At 55.4% G+C, this 19,639-nt stretch overlaps 1 protein-coding gene across 4 annotated transcripts in view; it reads right to left on the bottom strand.

Moving 5' to 3' along the window:
- KSR2 (kinase suppressor of ras 2) overlaps positions 1 to 19,639 on the bottom strand; it is an 81,100-nt gene that overhangs the window by 55,678 nt on the left and 5,783 nt on the right. For all 4 annotated transcript variants that reach the window (XM_086856554.1, XM_086856552.1, XM_086856555.1 and 1 more), the window contains exons 2-4: positions 18,896 to 19,036; positions 18,258 to 18,408; positions 9,088 to 9,586 (exon numbers count right to left, since the gene is read on the bottom strand). In XM_086856554.1, the coding sequence (XP_086712680.1) occupies positions 9,088 to 9,586; positions 18,258 to 18,408; positions 18,896 to 19,036 (791 nt within the window). The remainder of the gene's footprint in view (positions 1 to 9,087; positions 9,587 to 18,257; positions 18,409 to 18,895; positions 19,037 to 19,639) is intronic.

Below are 19,639 nucleotides of genomic sequence, written 5' to 3' on the forward strand. Positions count from 1 at the left end.
CAGAGCAAGGAGCAGGTGAAGTGCTGCCCCCGTGCCTCCTCCACCGCGGGCGGGCGGCTCCAGCAGCATCCATTGGAAGGGCAAAAAACAGGGAAGAAAAGCTTCAGATTCACTCTGGCATTTTTTCATCCGGGAATGATTTGGTTGGAAGGGAGCTTGAAGATCATTTTATCCAAATTCTGCCATAGCAGGGACAGCTCCCACTGTCCCAGGCTGCTACAGCCTGGCCTTGGGCGCTGCCAGGGATCCAGGGGCAGCCCCAGCTGCTCTGGGCACCCTGTGCCAGGGCCTGCCCACCCTGCCAGGGAACAATTCCTGCCCAATATCCCATCCATCCCTGCCCTCTGGCAGTGGGAGCTATTCCCTGTGTCCTGTCCCTCCTTGCTTTTACCAAAGCCTCTCTCCAGAAGATTTGCCACTTCTCCCTTCCTGTTCCCGTTTTGATGACAAAATCCAACCTTTTCCTTCAAGGATTCCCAAAGAAACCATTAAAAAACCTCTGGCTGAGGAGTCTGAGCATTCCCAAACAGCCTTGGGGAGTTGGGATCAAAACCAGCACAGCTGGAGCCGTCTCAGGACAGGAGGCACCTTTGACACCAGGATGAACACACAGCTCCCATGCCCAGTGCCACCCCACATCCCAAATCCCAGCACAGCGAGGATGGCACCAGCTCCTTAAGGATTGTCAGGATTCCAGGCAGTGGATTTTTTGAACCTGCCTGAACAGCTGAGATTCCTTCATTCTCCACCCAAACCTGAACGAGCTCCACACCATGCTGGGGTTGATCCACAGAAATAAACAGAATATCCTCCAGATGTTCCATTTATCCTCCTTATTCCCATAAAGAGGCAACAAACCCTCCCTCCCCCGGCCAGAGGAAAAGCATCTCCTTCATATCAAAGCCTCAGCACTTAAATATTTATCCAAGTGCCTGTCCCCACTTCCCTGGATGCCTGAATTTCCAGGCTCGAGCCTGACTGATCTATTATTCTCTTTTCCAAGCACAAAGTGGAACTTTTTTATTACAGCCGCAAATTATAAAGCTGGGAAATTCTTTGAAGGGAGTTTGAGCCAAACAGGTTTTTCCTCCCCCCTCCTCCTCCTCCTCCTGGGATTGGAGCCGGGGCTGCAGGAGCAGGGCTGGGAGCAGACACGGGCGGGAAGGAGCTGGAAGAGGTAATTGCCAGGATCCTGGAGCTGGAGCTGTTTCTCATTAAGCCCTTTCTGTTTTCTTGGTTGCCACCGTTACGTTTCTTTGAGGGCCACACAAGGGCAGTGAGGGTGAGCTGGGGCCAGCCAGGGCTGGTGGGATTGAGCCTCCTTTGGGTGGAGAAGCTTCCACAGGGATTCAGCACCTGGGGCCCCCTGAGGGGCCTTCCCCATCCCCAGACAACACAACCTCAGCCAGGTGGGGCAGATCCAAACTGGATGATCATGGAATGGTTTGGGATGGAAAGGACCTTAAATCCCATCCAGTGCCACTCCCTGCCATGGCAGGGACACCTCCCACTGTCCCAGGTTGCTCCAAGCCCCAATGTCCAGCCTGGCCTTGGGCACTGCCAGGGATCCAGGGGCAGCCCCAGCTGCTCTGGGCACCCTGTGCCAGGGCCTGCCCACCCTGCCAGGGAACAATTCCTGCCCAATATCCCATCCATCCCTGCCCTCTGGCAGTGGGAAGCCATTCCCTGTGTCCTGTCCCTCCATCCCTTGTCCCCAGTCCCTCTCCAGCTCTCCTGGAGCCCCTTTGGGCCCTGGAAGGGGCTCTGAGGTGTCCCTGGAGCTTCTCCTCTCCAGGTGAACACCCCCAGCTCTCCCAGCCTGGCTCCAGCCCTTGGAGCAGCTCCTCCTCTGGACTCTGAGGAGCATTCCCTGCTTTTGGTTTTGATCCCATTATTGCCAAGGAATCTCCTGGAGCACTTGGCTCCCCCAGCAGCTGCTTTGGCCACCACAGGGGTCAGGGGTGGCAGGAGGGTGAGGAGAAGCTCCCACCAACCTCTTGAGGCACAAAGTGAACAGAGGAGCTTCTCCCTGGCGTTCCTGCACAGCTCCAGCTGGGAGACAGAGCTGGGAAGAGCCCAGGCTCTGCCAAGACCTGTGGTCAATCCCTCTCCTGGCCACCACCCTGGACAAACAGCCCCTGTCCGAGCCCCCTCTCCCGCCTGGGCAGCCCGGAGGCCGCACAGCAGGCAGCAGGAATGCTGTGCCACCTCTCCCAGCATGTTAATCCTTATCTAAATTCATCCTCACGCCCGTCTGGCTTTGAAAGGAGCCTCAACTCCTCATTAAAGGACACGGTGAGAAGTTTCTCCTCGGAGCACCGTAAAGCTCCAGCGCCTCTGGATGGAATAGCAGGGCCGTAATTAACATTAATGACACTCCTAAGAGCGGCACAGCTCGGAGCAGTGGGATAATTCCAGCATGGAGCCAGGTTGGTACGGGGGCCACTCATCACTGTCACCTCGTGGTGTGCAAACCATCCTTTGGGGGAGCTGGACACATTCCAGGAGCTGTGCTCAGCTCCACAGCCCTGGCTCACTGGCAGTGGCAGTGAGATTAATCAGGGGGATGATTTGGAAACACAGGGAGAGATGCTGCTCGTTTTGCTCTCCAAATTCCAGCACTTCCCCGCTCTCCCTCTGGCAGAAGTTCCAGGCTGGGGCTCTGTTTTCAGGATAAATAACCCAGCATGGAGCCATGGAACCACAGGATCCTTTAGGTGGAGCCCACCCATGTCCCCAGTGCCACATCCACACAGGTTTTATGTCTCCTCAAGGATGGCAACTCCACTCCTGCCCTGGGCAGCTGTTCCAGAGCCTGGCCACCTTTTCAGGAGGAATTTTCCCAAAATCCACCCTGAGCCTCCCCTGGCGCAGCCTGAGGCCGTTCCCTCTCCTCCTGTCCCTGTTCCCTGGGAGCAGAGCCCGACCCTCCCCGGCTGTCCCCTCCTGGCAGGGAGTTGTGCAGAGCCACAAGGGCCCCCTGGGCCTCCTTTTCTCCAGGCTGAGCCCCTTTCCCAGCTCCCTCAGCTGCTCCTGGGGCTCCAGCCCCTTCCCCAGCTCCGTTCCCTGCCCTGGACACGCTGCAGCCCCTCCAGGGCTCTCTTGTCAGGAGGGTCCCAAAAGTGACCCCCAGATTTGAGGTGAGTCACAGGGGACGGGCCCTGCCCTGCTCCTGCTGCCACCCCAGGGCTGGGATGAGCCAGGTGCCAGTGCCCACCTCGGGAAGATGCTCCATCTGGATTTATTTCCACGTGTTTGCAACGTCCTGCTGCATCCACCTGCTCTGCAAACATCAATCTCCTGCTCATCCCCAGCACCAGGAGCCCACCTGCCTTTCCAAAGCCTGGGAATGTCAGAGGAGCTGCCTGGACGCCGCTCTCCCCAATCCCTCCCGAGCGGAACATCAAATAATCGATGCACCAGGTGGGTGGGAATCGCTACAAGGGGAAATGTCATTATTATCAAGGTTGCAGAGCAGCAGAATTAATGACCCAGCAGGGCCTGTTTAGAACCAGCTTAAATGATTAAACTTGAGGCACAGTCTAAGCACAGCCTGCTCGGTGGGGTGGGGATGGTGGAGAAGAACTCTGCTCCCAGAGGGTTTTGGAGGTCTGGGATTCGGTTTTTCACCTCTCTGCCCTCTGGTTCCAGCTTTTGGAGGTCTGGGGTTCAGTTTTTCACCTCTCTGCCCTCTGGTTCCAGCTTTTGGAGGTCTGGGGTTCGGTTTTTCACCTCTCTGCCCTCTGGTTCCAGTTTTTGGAGGTCTGGGGTTCAGTTTTTCACCTCTCTGCCCTCTGGTTCCAGTTTTTGGGGGTCTGGGTTTGGTTTATCACCTCTTTGCCTTAATGGCCCCAGTTGGGCACTAAGACTTGGCCAAGTGCCACAGGAAATATCCTTTTCCCAGGAATTTGTAATGTGGGATGGAGAAAAACATCCCCAGGACAGAAAGTTCAAGTTGGAAATAATACAAGGAAAAAGGAAAAGAAGAAAATGGGGGTGGTCTATCACCGGTTCACATCTGAACTTCATGTCTGACTTCACCGAGGCAGGAAATCCTCATTGCAGTCTGGAAAAACCCCACCAAAAAACCACCTCGGCACCAAAGGTTAAAAGGGAAAGAAATGAACCCTCAGGAGGCTTTGAACCAACAACACACGGGTGTTCCACCAGGAAAACATCCACACCTGGAATGTCACTGCAACAACACAGGGTAAGGAGAATTCATGGAAATTTTAACGAAAATCCAGCTGCCTTGAGCTGGAGGAGCCTCGTTCCAGCCCAAACTGACCCAGGTGCACCACAAAAATGTCCTCTCCTGTCCGGCAGCTGCGTCACGCTGTAACTCAGCACGTCCCCGGGGCTCAGCCCCCATCTGGAGCTCCAGCTGCTCCCAGAGGATGCTCCTCGAGAGCCATGGAGCTCGTGGATCTGGCTGGAGAGCAGCAGAAGGAGCCACAGCTGGGAAGCAGCTGAGGGCTTGGGCTCAGCTCCCCTGCACAGGGATCAGGGGACCAAGGGTGGGTCAAGGGATGGGTCTAGGAGGGGTCCAAGGATGAGGGATGGGTCAAAGGACAGGCCTGAGGACAAAGGATGGGTCAGAGGAAGAAGGATGGGTTAAAAGATGAAAGATGGGTTTAATGAGGGGTCCAAGGATGAAGGATGGGTCTGAGGATGAGTCAGAGCACAAAGGGTGGGTCAAAGAAGGGAGGATGGATCGAAGGGTGGGTCTAATGAGGGGTCCAGCGGTGAAGGACAGGTCCAAGGACAGGCCTAAAGATGAAGGAGGGGTCCAAAGATGGGTGAAAGAATGAAAGATCTGTCCAAGGATGGGCCAAAGGACAAAGGATGGGTCTAAGGAGGGGTCCCAGGATGAAGGGTGGGTCCAAGAACAGGTCTAAAGATGAAGGGCGGGTCTAAGGATGGGTCTAAAAATGAAGAATGGTTCCAAATACAAAGGAAAAGTCTAAGGATGGGCCAAAGGATGAAGGATGGGTCTCATGAGGGATCCCAGGAGGAGTCCAAGGACAGGTCTAAAGCTGAAGGATGGGTCCAAGGATGGGTCCAAGGATGGGTTCAAGGATGGGTTCAAGGATGGGTCCAAGGATGGGTTCAAGGATGGGTTCAAGGATGGGTCCAAGGATGGGTTCAAGGATGGGTTCAAGGATGGGTTCAAGGATGAGTCCAAGGATGGTGGATTTGTCTAAGTACAAAGAAAAGGTCTAAGTCCAGGTCAAAGGATAAAGGATGGGCCAAAGCCAGGTCTAATGGGGGGTCCAGAGATGAAGGATGGGTTCCAGGGCAGGTCTAAAGATGAAGGACAGGTCTATGGATGATGGGTGGGTCTAGGTAGAGGTCAAAGGACAAAGGATGGGTCTAAGGATGGGTCCAAGGATAAAGACCACCCACCCCAGGGCAGATCCTGCCTCCAGAGATCCACTGGACACCCCTTCCAAGGGTTAACACACCCCCTTAACGAGCTGGACTTTTGTTCCCAACTAATGGGTTTTTAAGACTTCCCATTCCGAGTTTGTTCCTTTCCCGGCTCCTGGCTGATGGATAATCATTAACTATCCATGAGAGATTCCAATGGCCCGTGGAATTCATGAGGTATTAAATGGGCATTATATTATCAGCCACTCTCAATGTTTTGTTTCCGTTTCAGGACCATTCCTGAGATGTTTATGGGTTGTGGATTTATGGAAGTCAGGGGATCTTTTCAGGAGTAATGTTCCGTACCTCGGAGTTACGGTCAACAGCTGGAGACTCCCTGCAGGAAAATTGGAGGCTGGGAGCAACAAAAAAAAACCCAAACCAACTTAACCCCTGCCTCAGAAGGTCTTGGCACACAGAAATGATGGATTAAATGTTGGGGATAAGATCCGAAACGCAACATTCAAAGGAGTTTATGAGCTGTCATCGGGAATCAGGCAGTACATGGTGGCCTTGCTCTGGAGGGGACCCGGTCGCTGCTGCTGCTGTCACAAATAAATGGTGGTGTTTTATTTTCTGTCTGTGCCAAGGTGGAAAAATCCGGGGGGAGAAGCCCAGGAGAACCCTGAGGGCTCCATTCCATCAATCCCGACCCACGGCTCATGGGGAGACAGATTTCTCCTTCTGCCAAAGTCACCCCTGGCTCCCCAGAGCCTGTTTGGGGCTGGGGAGGAGATAAAGGGACTTTGGATGAAGGACAGGACACAGGGAATGGCTCCCACTGCCAGAGGGCAGGGATGGATGGGATATTGGGCAGGAATTGTTCCCTGTGAGGGTGGGCAGGCCCTGGCACAGGGTGCCCAGAGCAGCTGGGGCTGCCCCTGGATCCCTGGCAGTGCCCAAGGCCAGGCTGGACATTGGGGCTTGGAGCAGCCTGGGACAGTGGGAGGTGTCCCTGCCATGGCAGGGGTGGGACAAGATGGTCCTGAAGGTCCCTTCCCACCCAAACCATTCCATAAATCAGCCTGAGGGACACCAGCCTCTCTCCTGGGAGGGTCTCAGAAGGGTCCTTGCAGACAACAGGCAGGATGGGGCCAAATCTCCACCCCAAATCACTCCAGGAGGTCCCACCCAGCACTTGGGATCCCCAGGAGTGTCCTCAAACTCTCAGCTCTTCACATCCAGCCCCTCCTTCCATGCTGGAGCAGGACACGAGGAACAGGAAGTCCCAATCCAAAGCAACCCAAGAGCCCAGGGACAAAACTGAAACCAGAAGGGGTTGATCAGGGCAGGTTCCAAATCCTCTTCCAGGGATGAGCTCCCTCCTGCAGGAAGCACGGAGGGCTCAGACTTGAGGGACACCAGAGAAGTGGGACATTAAAAAACCCCATCCTCAAATTCCATGGCCACGGCCATAAAATAACAATTAGCTAAGAAGAGACCAAAAATATCTCGATTTTAATCCACTTTTTATCTGTTCCAGGCATTTTCCATCTCATCCAGGCTAATAAACAGCTCCCACCCCAGCAGGGCTGTGCTGGAAAAAAAGAGGGGAAAAAAGAAGAAGCTGCCTCTTTAATGCACTAATTACAATCCCGAACCACTAATGGGATTAGCAGGCAGGATTTAGTGGTTGTCTCCTGCAAAATCATTAAGTGCCATTAGAGAAAATGAACTTCCCTGCTTCTCCAAGAGGTTTGCAGGAATCCGGATCCAACCCGGCACAGCGGCCCCTGGAGCACAACGGGGCCCTGTCAATATTGGCTCTTTCCTTGATTAATTCCCTAATCAGGAGGTGAAATTGCCCGGCACCACTGGGAAGAGAGCACTGGAGACACTGGGAAAACTGCCTGCAGTCAGGCAAAGGAATCATGGAATGGCTTGGAGAGGATCATAAAGCTCATCCAGTGCCACCCCTGGACATTCCAGGGATGCAGGGGCAGCTGCTGTGGGCACCCTGTGCCAGGAAGGTGGAGAGAAGGCGGAGGGGACATCACTGTGTTTGTGTCACCCCGTGTGACATTCCCATCTCCACTCCCTTCCCTGCTCCTTCCCTGTGCAGGGAATTCCAGACACGCCATCCCCACATGGGGGAATCGGTGGCCAGAGATCTGGTGGTGTCCAAACCTGGCCCCAGCTCCACCTCAGGGTGACCAGGAGTGCTGGAAGTTGTCCCTGCCCTCGGAATGAGGTGAACTTTAAGGTCCCTTCCAGCCCAAACCTTGATCCCTTTGATCCTTATCCCAGTTTTCCCAGTGCTCCCTTCCTGGTGGTGCCGGGCAATTTCCACTCAGGATCATCAGGGAATATCCAATGACCAACCTGGGGATCAAACAGGAGAAGCTCTGCCCTCGGTGAGACCTTCTCCAGCTGAGGGCAGAGCAGGGATTGGGGGCTGGAATGCCAACAAAAGTGGGAGAAGGGAGAGGCTGCTCCCTGGGAATTCCGGGACATTCCCTGGGGACCTGACAAAGCAAACTCTTCTCTCCAGTGCCTAAGCACGAGGGGGAGGGTGGCCTTCCAGGAGGTATTTTCCAGCTGAAATGCTTCTATTCCCAAAAGCTAAAAGCCTCTGGAGACCAAAAATTCCTGGCTCAGGGGAGCAGGAGGGTGGATAATCCCCCTCATCTCGCGCAGCGGCGGCTGGCACAGCCCTGGGGACAAGTGACACCGCCATGCTGAGGCCACCAGACACATCTGCCACCCCCAAACCTGCTCTGCTCCCCTCTGCCCCAGCAAGGGAGCTCCAGGGCAGGCACTGGGAGTGGATTTAACCCTTCCCACGTCCCAGCCGGGGCTGCCCCAACATCACGGACAGGCCGGAGGGTCTGCGCTGTGCCAGGGCACCCGTGCGCCCTCCACAGCCCTCAGGGGACCCTTCCCAGGATTCTGGCATGGCCTTTTTATCCTCAAAAACTTTGGGATGAAAAGGGCGGTTTGTCCTGGGATCCTGTTTTGGGCGGCAGTGTGGACCAGCTCCATCCCAAAACACCCTCAGGGACAGGGAGGTGATGTCCCAAAGCGGCCTCCAGTCCCCTCTGCCACCCCATGCCACGGCAGGAGAAAGGTTTTCCGAGCAGGGCCACGGAAAGGGGTGGGAAGGGATGGAGCGGGGATGTTGTGATGCCAGGGAATCCTTTCCCTGCACAGCAGCAGCCTCTGCCGGCACCGGAGCCGCAGAGCAGGAGCGGCGGGGATGTGGCAGAGCCCCGAGAGCGCGCCCCGAACCCCGCCAGGGGTGGAAAAGATCCCGGCGGGGTCTCCAGAACATAAACTGTCCTCTCCGTAAGGATTTATAAATCCGTTTTTCAGCTGGGATGGGATTATTGCCATCTCTCTCCCCCACGCAGCTCTCACGGCCATTCCCGTGCAGCGGCTGGAAGATGCAGCCCTCCCATCCCACATTCCGGCACGCCAGGGCCCTCCCAGCCAACAATCCTGGAGCCCCCGGCCGCTCCCCACGCACCCCAAAACGCGATCCCGGGGGAGCAGAACCGACACCATCCCACAGCATCCCCGCTGCAAGGAGCGAGCGAATACCCGCGTGAAACCTCCGAGCAAGACACCGGCATTTAGGGATAAATGTGCTTTTCCCAAGGAGCTGGGATGGGGTTTATCCTCCCCCCAACACGCACCAGCGCCCGGGACACCACTTACTTGGGGGTGTGCGCCTCATCCACGCGGTGTCCCAGCTGGAACTCGTGGGATTTGCTCCGGTGAAGCGCCGTGAATCCCGGGATGAGGTGGATCAGCTTCCTCGAGGAGGGCGGGGGAGTCCCGGGGGGCTTCAGTTTGTTCCTGCGGCGCACGGGGGGGGTCCCCGGCGGGGTCATGGTGGTGACGATGTTGGGGGTGCGCGGGGGGGTGTGCGCGGCGTGGCGCTGCCGGGGGGACGGGGGCAGGGAGCGGTGGCCGGACTCGAGGGGTGGGCAGAGCCCCGGGTGACCCTCCACGGTCAGGCGGTCCACGTGGGTGTACATGGGGCCGTGGGACGAGCTGGCGTGGCAGTGGTGCTGCCCACACTTGGGCTGGACCTTGGGGCTCGGGTGCGTCCTGCCCCAGGGTCCCGGCTCCGCGGGGCATCCGGGACTGTTCTCCTTGCCCGGCTCCGTGCTCGGCCACTGGATGGTCCAGTCCTGCTTGGAGAGGCTCCCGCCTGGAGAGAGCACAGGGACACACGGCCGTGAGGTGGGGAAGAGGATGGGAGCTCCCTGCTCGGGCCTGGAGGTGTTAAAGATCCCATCCCTGGAAGCGCTGAAGGGTTGGATGGGGCTCAGAGAAACCTGGTTTAGGGAAAGGAGGTGATCCTAAAGGTCCCTTCCCACCCAAACTGTTCCATGACTGATTCTATCCTGGCACTGCAGCAAGAAGCTTCTCTGTGTTACGGAATCTTGGAGTGGTTTAGGGTGGGAAGGGACCCTAAAGCTCATCCCATTCCACCCCTGCCATAGCAGGGACACCTCCCACTGTCCCAGGCTGCTCCAAGCCCCAATGTCCAGCCTGGCCTTGGGCACTGCCAGGGATCCAGGGGCAGCCCCAGCTGCTCTGGGCACCCTGTGCCAGGGCCTGCCCACCCTGCCAGGGAACAATTCCTGCCCAATATCCCATCCATCCCTGCCCTCTGGCAGTGGGAAGCCATTCCCTGTGTCCTGTCCCTCCATCCCTTGTCCCCAGTCCCTCTCCAGCTCTCCTGGAGCCCCTTTAGGCCCTGGAAGGGGCTCTGAGGTGTCCCTGGAGCTTCTCCTCTCCAGGTGAGCACCCCCAGCTCTCCCAGCCTGGCTCCAGAGCAGAGGGATGGGCGGCCTCAGAGATTCCCACAGGATCATCCCATTCCACCCCTTCCATGGCAGGAACCTTCCACCATCCCAGGCTGCTCCAAGCCCCAATGTCCAACCTGGCCTTGGACATTTCCAGGGATGGGACACCCACATCTTCCCTGGAGATGCCACTGTGGAGCCTCACCACCCCAGGTGAGGGATTCACCAGGGCTGGAGGTGTCCCCACGTGTCCCCCACCATCACCAGCTCCCCCGGCCACCCCAAATGGTGGCACTGGAATGGTGACACCTCCATGGGGACAGTGACACCTCCATGGGGACAGTGACACTGCCATGGGGACAGTGACACCCCCATGGGGACAGTGACACCCCCACGGGGACAGTGACACCCCCAAGGGGACAGTGACACCCCCACTGGGACAGTGAAACCTCCACTGGGATGGTGACACCCCCATGGGGACAGTGACACTCCCACGGGGACAGTGACACCCCTCACCTGGCTGCTGCCCCATCTCGCCCCCATTTGCATAACGAGGGGGCTGTAATTAACGAGGGCTCCCAATTATCCGTCCCCACCAGGAGCAAAGAGCGGCCGGCAGCACCTTGGGAGCACCAGGGATGATCCAAGTGGAGTTTGGCCCTGGATCCCGTTCAGTGCCCTTGACTGAGGCTTTTTGATTGTTCCCATCAAGGAAAACCCAAATCTCCTCAATTTCCTCCTTCCCACTCCCTGCTTTGGGAATTGGATCCTCTCCCCTCGCTCCGGACTTTTCATGGGAATGTTTCAGTCCAAGCTCCAGAGGAAAAGGAAGAGCTTGGGAAATGAAAGGTTTGGGTTCAAAGCAAGCTTCGAGTCCAGGGCTGGAGGATGGGACACGAGGAATTTTCTGGAATCATTTTCTTGGAGCAGAACATCCAAAGAAAGGATAAAAAAAGTGAAAAGAATTGTAAAATATGAAAAAAATTAACAGTAAAAAAATTCCCAAATAATTGTAAAATATTTTTAAAATGACCATAAGCAAGTCCTAAATAATTGTGAAATATTTAAAAATATGTATCAGCAAAATAATAAAAAGAAAATAGTATTAAAAATCTTAAAAATTTAAATTAATTCATTAGAATTAGTAAGAAATTAAAGTATGAATTAAAACTTTTAGAAATTAAAATTAATTATTAGAATATATAATTAAAATAATAATTAAAAGGTTTAAAATTAAAATTATGTAACTGAAATGAAAAAGAAATCAAAATAAAGCAAATAAAAAATAATAATTCAAAACTAAGAAATAAAACGCATTAATTAGAATAAATAAGAAGTGCAAATAAATGAGAAGTAAGAAGATAAATGTTATAAATTAAAATTAATTAGAATAAATAAGAAATTAAAATAAATAAAATAAAAACTAAATGATAAAATAATAAATTAAACCAATATTATTTCTATTATAATATATTAAATTATTAATTAATAATATTATATTATCATTAAATGTATAATAAAATAAAACTAAAAATAAAACTAAAAATAAAATAATTAATTGGACAAATAAATAAAATAACTACGAATAAATAAAAATAAATTAAACTAAAAATAAGAATAATTAAATATTTATAAAAATAAACTTAAAAAAAACCTTAAAAACCCATGGGAAAAAAAAATCTCAGCGTATGCAAATCACCGCGCTCCTATGCAAATCCTGCTCTTCCCATTGGCCGCTTCTCTCGCCTTGATTTGCATAACGCCGAGCCGGCCCGGCGCTAATTAGCGGCGCTAATGAAGATGGGGTGAGGGTCTCCCTGCGCTCCCCGTGTCCCCGCTGTCCCCCGGGAATAAAAACCGGGAAAAGCCGGGAAATGGGAACTGCAGGCAGGAGGGAGCGAGAATTGATGGGATCAGCTTAAACCGGGAATGCGCTTAAGAGGGGGAAAATCCCAACAGAAACATCCCAAAGCTGCTCTGGCTCCAAAGCCTGTTAAAGGCTGCAGGATTCCGCTCGCTCCCGGCGCTCTCCCGCTGCTGCTGCTCCGATTCCCAGCTGGAAAACCACGGGAAAAGACGGAACGGAGGGAAAATCCCCAAATTCTGCCCTCTTTGTTCTCAGATTGGCCGCCTGATCGCTCCTCAAAACTTCGGTGTTTTGTTTAGATCCCAAGTGTTAATTAATTTTTGGATATCAGTCACAGCCACCTCCTGTCCCAGGGGTGGCTTCTCCTGACCCTGTGGATGCTCCCTTTGGATCACTCTGGCTTCATTAATCCGCTCAGATTCCCTCCCTCCGCCCCTTTCCATCAGGGAAACTTTTCCCAAATCACTCCATTAAAAACCAACAGGAAAGCAAATTCCAGGGAACAGGAGGCAGCGCTGGGATGCAGCTCATGGATCCAGAGATGGAAAAATTCCACCGGTTTTCCACCTGTCCCAAACAACAAAGAGCGAGGTTTGCTTTGTTTTCCTTCAAAGAAAAGGCTGGGAATAATTGGATATTCCCATGGGGGCTGGAGAGGCAGCTCTGCATCCCAGTTGCTCCTCGGGATGCTCTGAGCTCTCCTTCCCTTCCCAAAAGCTGCTCCCGGGTGACCAAACTGGAGATTTTGGAATGCCCAGGGGTTTTTTGGGAACCCCCACGGTCCCAGCACCCACATCCCAGGTCAGCAGCCTCTGGAATAGGCTCTGGAATCACCCAGCTTGGCAGGGATATCAGGAAGGTCAACTCTTCCCTCCTCATCCCCACATCAGCACAGCTCCCAAATTCGCTCCAACCTGGGATTTTTCCTGCTTTTCCCTCACTGCTCCCGACCCTGCCTGAGCCCGCGCTGTCCCCAAGCCACCCTCAGCCTTCCCAGGGCTCATAAATATTCCATTCCAGCTCCTTTTTCCCGGCAGGACACTTAATACCCTGCACACATCCCTCGGCAGTCACAGCCCATCGACTCCTCCAGCCGCAGCAGCCCCGCTCCACTCAGGTTTAATATTAAATTAATCCAGCTCCGAGATCAAACCCGATAACAAAACCCCGCTCCCGAGGATCCACATCCAAGGAAAATCCGGCCCAGCCTCGTTAATGCCGCAGGGAAGGGGGGTTAATGTGCATTTGATGCTCTGATTTATGGGATGCTCCGGGGTTTTCCCTGCTGCCCCCAGGATGCTTGGCTTGGGAAGCGCCTCCTTTTCCAAGCCCATCCCGGTAAAATCCATCTCCATGAAAGAGCCTCCAGCTTCCCGCCCAGGCAGGGGCGGCCTGGGAAATTAGAGGCTTCTAATTAACGACTCAATAAATAAAGATGGATGGGAAAGGTTAATCCTGAACCTCATTCCGGCTTTATGAATACAAATCTTGGCGTCTCGGAATTGGCAGCTGAGGCTCCTGCCAAGGAATTCCAGCTTTTAAGGAGGATGCAACTTCTTCATTAATTACAATTTTAGGATGAGGACAAACTCTCGCTTCACGAGGAGATAAAATGCAGCTAAAACACAGATCAAAAAGCAGTTGGTGCATCTGGGGCTCCTTTAGGTGGGCTGTCATATCCCAGTGGATCCAAAATCCCAACACTGCATCCAAAGAGAGCATGGGGACATCCCGGGATGCTTCTCTATCCCCATCCTAGAAACCCCCAGCCAGCTCCTCAGGGCTCTGCCAACCTCACTGTCATAGACAGCCAGCAGCTCAAAATCCCTGGAATCCAGCGGGTGGGTGGAGGATAGATGAATGATGGATGGATGGATGGATGGATGGATGGATGATGGATGGATGGATGGATGATGGATGGATGGATGGATGGATGATGGATGGATGGATGGATGGATGATGGATGGATGGATGGATGATGGATGGATGATGGATGGATGGATGATGGATGGATGATGGATGGATGGATGATGGATGGATGGATGATGGATGATGGATGGATGGATGGATGGATGGATGGATGATGGATGGATGGATGGATGGATGGATGGATGATGGATGGATGGATGGATGGATGGATGATGGATGGATGGATGGATGGATGATGGATGGATGGATGGATGGATGGATGGATGGATGGATGATGGATGGATGGATGGATGATGGATGGATGATGGATGGATGATGGATGGATGGATGATGGATGGATGGATGGATGATGGATGGATGGATGATGGATGATGGATGGATGGATGGATGATGGATGGATGATGGATGGATGGATGGATGGATGATGGATGGATGATGGATGGATGGATGGATGATGGATGATGGATGGATGATGGATGGATGATGGATGGATGGATGGATGGATGATGGATGATGGATGATGGATGGATGGATGGATGATGGATGGATGGATGGATGGATGATGGATGGATGGATGATGGATGATGGATGGATGGATGGATGATGGATGGATGATGGATGGATGGATGGATGGATGGATGATGGATGGATGATGGATGGATGGATGGATGGATGATGGATGGATGATGGATGGATGATGGATGGATGATGGATGGATGATGGATGGATGGATGAATGGATGGATGGATGGATGGATGGCTGGATGGATGGATGGATGATGGATGGATGATGGATGGATGGATGGATGGATGGATGATGGATGGATGGATGGATGGATGGATGATGGATGGATGGATGATGGATGGATGGATGGAAGGATGGATGGAAGGATGGATGGATGGATGATGGATGATGGATGGATGGATGATGGATGGATGGATGATGGATGGATGGATGGATGGATGGATGGATGGATGGATGGATAAAAGCAGCACAGCACCCCATGAGTGCACCCCAAAGCCACAACCCCATCACTGTTCAGTCCCCAGCAGCTCAGGGGGACATTCCCAATGTCCCAGTAGTTCTGCTCTGCCCATCCCAATCCCACATCCCACCAAAACACGCTGTCTGGTCCGTAGGGAATCTGGAGCTTGGTGGGATGTTTGGCTCCCAATCCTCACCCTCAGGTCACGGCACCCAGGGAGCATCCCACCCTTCCCTGGCCAGAAATCCCATTCTTCCCAACTCCCTGCTGGCAGAGGAGGGGCAGGGACTCTGCTGCTGCTCTCCCAGGGGATAAAAAGAAGGGGAATTCCTGGGATGGAGCCATTTGCTTGGCAGAGACCAGAAACAGGGAGCCCATCTGGAAGGTGGAGCTTCCCTCACCCAAATCCTCCAGAAATTCAGGGAGGTTTGGTCTCCTCCAGTGGCTGGGAGCTCCTGCACCCCTCAGGGCTCTGCTGTCACCTCCCTGTCCCCAAGGTTGTGTCATCCTGGGACAATGCATGTCCAGCACAGCACGGAGCCACTGGCACTTCCAAGGATCCCGATCCTGCAGCTCTGGCAGAGCAGGAATGGCCACGGCAGCATCCCAGCAATGCTGCAGGGACAGAGCAGCCGCTCCTGCTGGGAGCAGAGGGATGATGGATGGAGTTAAATGGAGCGCCTGGAAAGACAAACACTCCATGCCCGGCTGGCTCCCTCCTGCCGGGATCCAATGGAGCACCAGGAATGCTGGCAGCCCCATCAGCTGCCCCATTAGGGAGCAAATGGAGCAGCAGCATCCCACAGACCTCTGGTGCTTCCATCTCCTCCAGCTGGAAAACTCTGGAGGAACCAGAGAAACTTCACTGCAGCTGCCGAGCCAAAGGCCAGGGCGGATTTTCCAAAGCTGGGAATTCCCTGGGCCGAGCGGGCAGAGGGAGAGATGGGATTTGTTTGGAGCAGCCTTTAAAAGTCAGAGGTGTTTAAACAAAGAGCAGCTGAGAGCCTTCCCGGGGCTCCCAGTGAGGCACCGCCGACCTTCCTCAAATAGCAGGGAGACTCCATGGAAATGCGGAAGGGAAGGGGAGCAGGAGCTGGGTTTAGGGAGCTGGAATGGGGGATGCCCCCTAGGGAATGCAGGCCGGGCTCAGCCAGCCGCTCCTCGCCCCACGGCCGCTGTCCCCAGCACGGGGTGGCACCGCCAGTCTGGGAAGCCTGGAGAGGATCCAATAACCACAACTGGTGGATGTGGCCGAGGTCTCTCCAGGCAGGAGCCAGGATCCCTCTCTGGGACATTCCGTGCTCTGCGGAAGCTGCTGGTCCCCCAAAGCTGCCATTCCTTGAGTCTGTCACATCACCAGAGCTGTTCCCTGCTGTCCCCAAGGGCTGCTCCACACCTGCAAAGCCCAGGTGAAACCCCAGCAGGGCTCATTCCCAGCCTCCCAAACCCTGGGATGCAGCTGGAGTGTTGGAGGAGCCCCTCTAGAGGGGACAGGAGAGGGGCCTGGGGTCCCCAAATCCCAGGGGTCTGGGATCCCCAAATCCCAGGGGTCTGGGGTCCCCAAATTTCAGGGCTCTGGGGTCCCCAAATCCCAGGGGTCTGGGGTCCCCAAATCCCAGGGGTCTGGGGTCCCCAAATCCCAGGGGTTTGCTGCAGACCCAGAGCCACCCCCTGTGCTGGCCGTGGGCTTCCCGAGCTGGCAGCACAGCACCGTTTCTGCAGTGCCATGCATGGGGATGGGCTGTGCCAGAGGGGCTGCAGCGTGTCCAGGGCAGGGAACGGAGCTGGGGAAGGGGCTGGAGCCCCAGGAGCGGCTGAGGGAGCTGGGAAAGGGGCTCAGCCTGGAGAAAAGGAGGCTCAGGGGGCCCTTGTGGCTCTGCACAACTCCCTGCCAGGAGGGGACAGCCGGGGAGGGTCGGGCTCTGCTCCCAGGGAACAGGGACAGGAGGAGAGGGAACGGCCTCAGGCTGCACCAGGGGAGGCTCAGGGTGAATTTTGGGAAATGTTTTTCATGGAAAGAGCTGTCCAGCCCTGGCACAGCTGCCCAGGGCAGGGGTGGATCCCCATCCCTGGGAGGGATTTAACAGCCCTGTGGATGTGGCACTTGGGGACATGGGGCAGTGCTGGGGAGTGGCTGGACTCGCTCTTAAAGGATGTTTTCCAGCCCAAACGATTCTGTTGTGACCCATCAAGGCTCGGCTGGGACACGGTGCCAGCGCAGCCGGACCCTGCCCAGCCCCCGCCGCATCCCCCGGGCTCTCCCCGGGCAGAGGCGGCCCCGGCCCCGCTCTGTCCCCGGTGCAGCCGGAGCGGCTCCGTGCAGCGAGGGAACAGCGGAGCTCTGCTGCCACCGCCCGGGGAGCCGCGCATCCCGCACCGCACAGCCCCGGAGCCGCGCAGCCAGAGCCGGGAGGGGCTGGGGAGTTCCCTGGGAAGGGGTCTGGGAATGAGGGGCTCCGCTCTGAGCCAGCCGGGAAGCGATGCTGGAGCTGCCGGGTGTCAGAGCTCTCCCCTGAACCTCCTGACTGAGCTCCTGCAGGAACAGGAGGGCGGGGACCCTGTAAGAGTCATGAAATGGGCTGGAACTGGAGGGGCCCTCATCCAGTCCCACTCCTGCCATGGGCAAGGACAACTTCCACCATCCCTGGATGCTCAAGCCCTGCCCAGCCTGACCTTGGACACTGCCAGGGATCCAGGGGCAGCTCCAGCTGCTCTGGGCACCCTGTGCCAGGGCCTGCCCACCCTGCCAGGGAACAATTCCTGCCCAATCCATCCCTGCCCTCTGGCAGTAGGAAGCCATTCCCTGTGTCCTGTCCCTCCATCCCTTGTCCCCAGTCCCTCTCCAGTTCTCCTGGAGCCCCTTTAGGCCCTGGAAGGGGCTCTGAGGTGTCCCTGGAGCCTTCTCCTCTCCAGGTGAGCACCCCCAGCTCTCCCAGCCTGGCTCCAGCCCTTGGAGCATCTCCTCCTCTGCTCTCACTCCAGCTGCTCCAGGCCCTTCTCATGTTGGGCACCTCACAGCCAGGGGCAGCTCTGCAGGTGGGGTCTCACCTGAGCAGGGCAGAGGGACAGAATCCCCCCTCCCTTCCTGCTGCCCCTGCTGGGGGCTCAGCCCAGGGCAGGGGGGTTTTGGGCTCCCAGCTCTCACCCAGCAGCACCCCAAAATCCTCCCAGGGCCACTCCCAGTGCAGCTCCAAGGTGTTCCCTGCAGGAAATGCGTTCCCAGGCAGCCCTGGGATGCAGGAGCTCTGCCACACTCCCCGGGCAGCCCCAGGGGACAGAGGGCACTCACCGGACTTGTGGACGCTGCGGAGGCAGGACAGGGACGCGTTCAGCCGGGCACACTCCTCTCTGTTGGCCCCAAACTTCTCCACGGTGGCACAGACCTGCTCATCGGTCATGTCCAGCAGATCCTCCAGGCTGAGCTGCCCAGGGGCTATTTCCTGAGGGAGGAATGGGTCAGGAATGAGGGAGGAAGAACAAACCACCCTGGAGCATCCTCTAAACCTCGGGGAACACCAGTGAGAACCCATTTTCTTCAGTTCATGGACCCCAAACCCATCCATTTTCCACCAGAATCTCCAAGAAAACCTGGAGGAACTGAAGTTTTATCTCCAGTTTATCTATCCAGACCCAGCTCAGCATCTGGGAGCACCAGGACGACCCATCCCTGATTTGGAACACGCAGGGCCGTGTGTCCATTACAGAATTAATTCCCTTTTCCCTGGGATTGCCTTTGGCTGCCCCCATCAGCTGCAGGAGCCCAGGAGGTGGCAGGAGGACGCTGATGGGGACATGGGGGTGTTCCCACGCCATGTGGCACCCACTGGGAACAGCAACGGGCTGCCCTCGTTGGTGGAGGGGTCAAGAATCCACAGACCCTTGGGAAAAACCCCTTTCCTTTTCCCGGTGGGAACAGCCAGCCCTTACCTCCATCACCTCCTTTCGGATGTCGACGATGCGGAACCAGTGCAGGAGCTGGGGGAAGCCCTCCAGTTTGGCATTGCGCTCCTGCAGGGCCACCTTCCTCTTGCAGGACAGCTGCCGGCTGAAATACTTCACCAGCTTGCTCTGGGAAAGAAGGCAAAACCCTCATGGGGTCCCCACTGGCTGCTGGGGCTCGCCTCTCACTCTGCCCCATCCCAAGGCTCCAAATTCTGCCCCAGAACAGCCCTGCCGAGCTCCCGCAGCCAAGAGCACCCAGGTTTGGTGTCCAAGAGGGAATTTCCCTGCCAAAAAATCCCTTTATCAGCTCCTTTGTCCCCAGCCCAGCGCTGGGGTCTCGTTCAGGGGGTGGACAGCCCTTGGCAGCCCCCGGGGCTGGGAGGGGGATGGGGTGGGACAGGCACCACTTTCCCCACAACCACTGCCTTGTCCCAGGGCTGTCCTGCCACCCACAGGACACTTCTCCCACTTCTACTCCCAGCCTCAGGGCCAAGGGACCCCTAAAGGACACAGTCCCCTCTCTTACAGCCAGGTTTGGTGCCAAGGATCCCCCAAACATCCCTCAAAAGCCACACTCCCCTCTTTTACCCCCCAAAAAAACTCTACAAAGGGACCAGTCTTTTTCTCTACAAAGGAGAAAAAGACTGGCATTTTCTCCTCATTCCCCCTTCACCAACCCAAATCTTCCTCCTTCCTTGCTCCCTGCAGAGCCATCCCCTCCTCTCTGCT

This window comes from Cyanistes caeruleus, chromosome 18, assembly GCF_971803275.1.
Source record: "Cyanistes caeruleus chromosome 18, bCyaCae1.hap1.1, whole genome shotgun sequence".
Taxonomy (NCBI): domain Eukaryota; kingdom Metazoa; phylum Chordata; class Aves; order Passeriformes; family Paridae; genus Cyanistes; species Cyanistes caeruleus.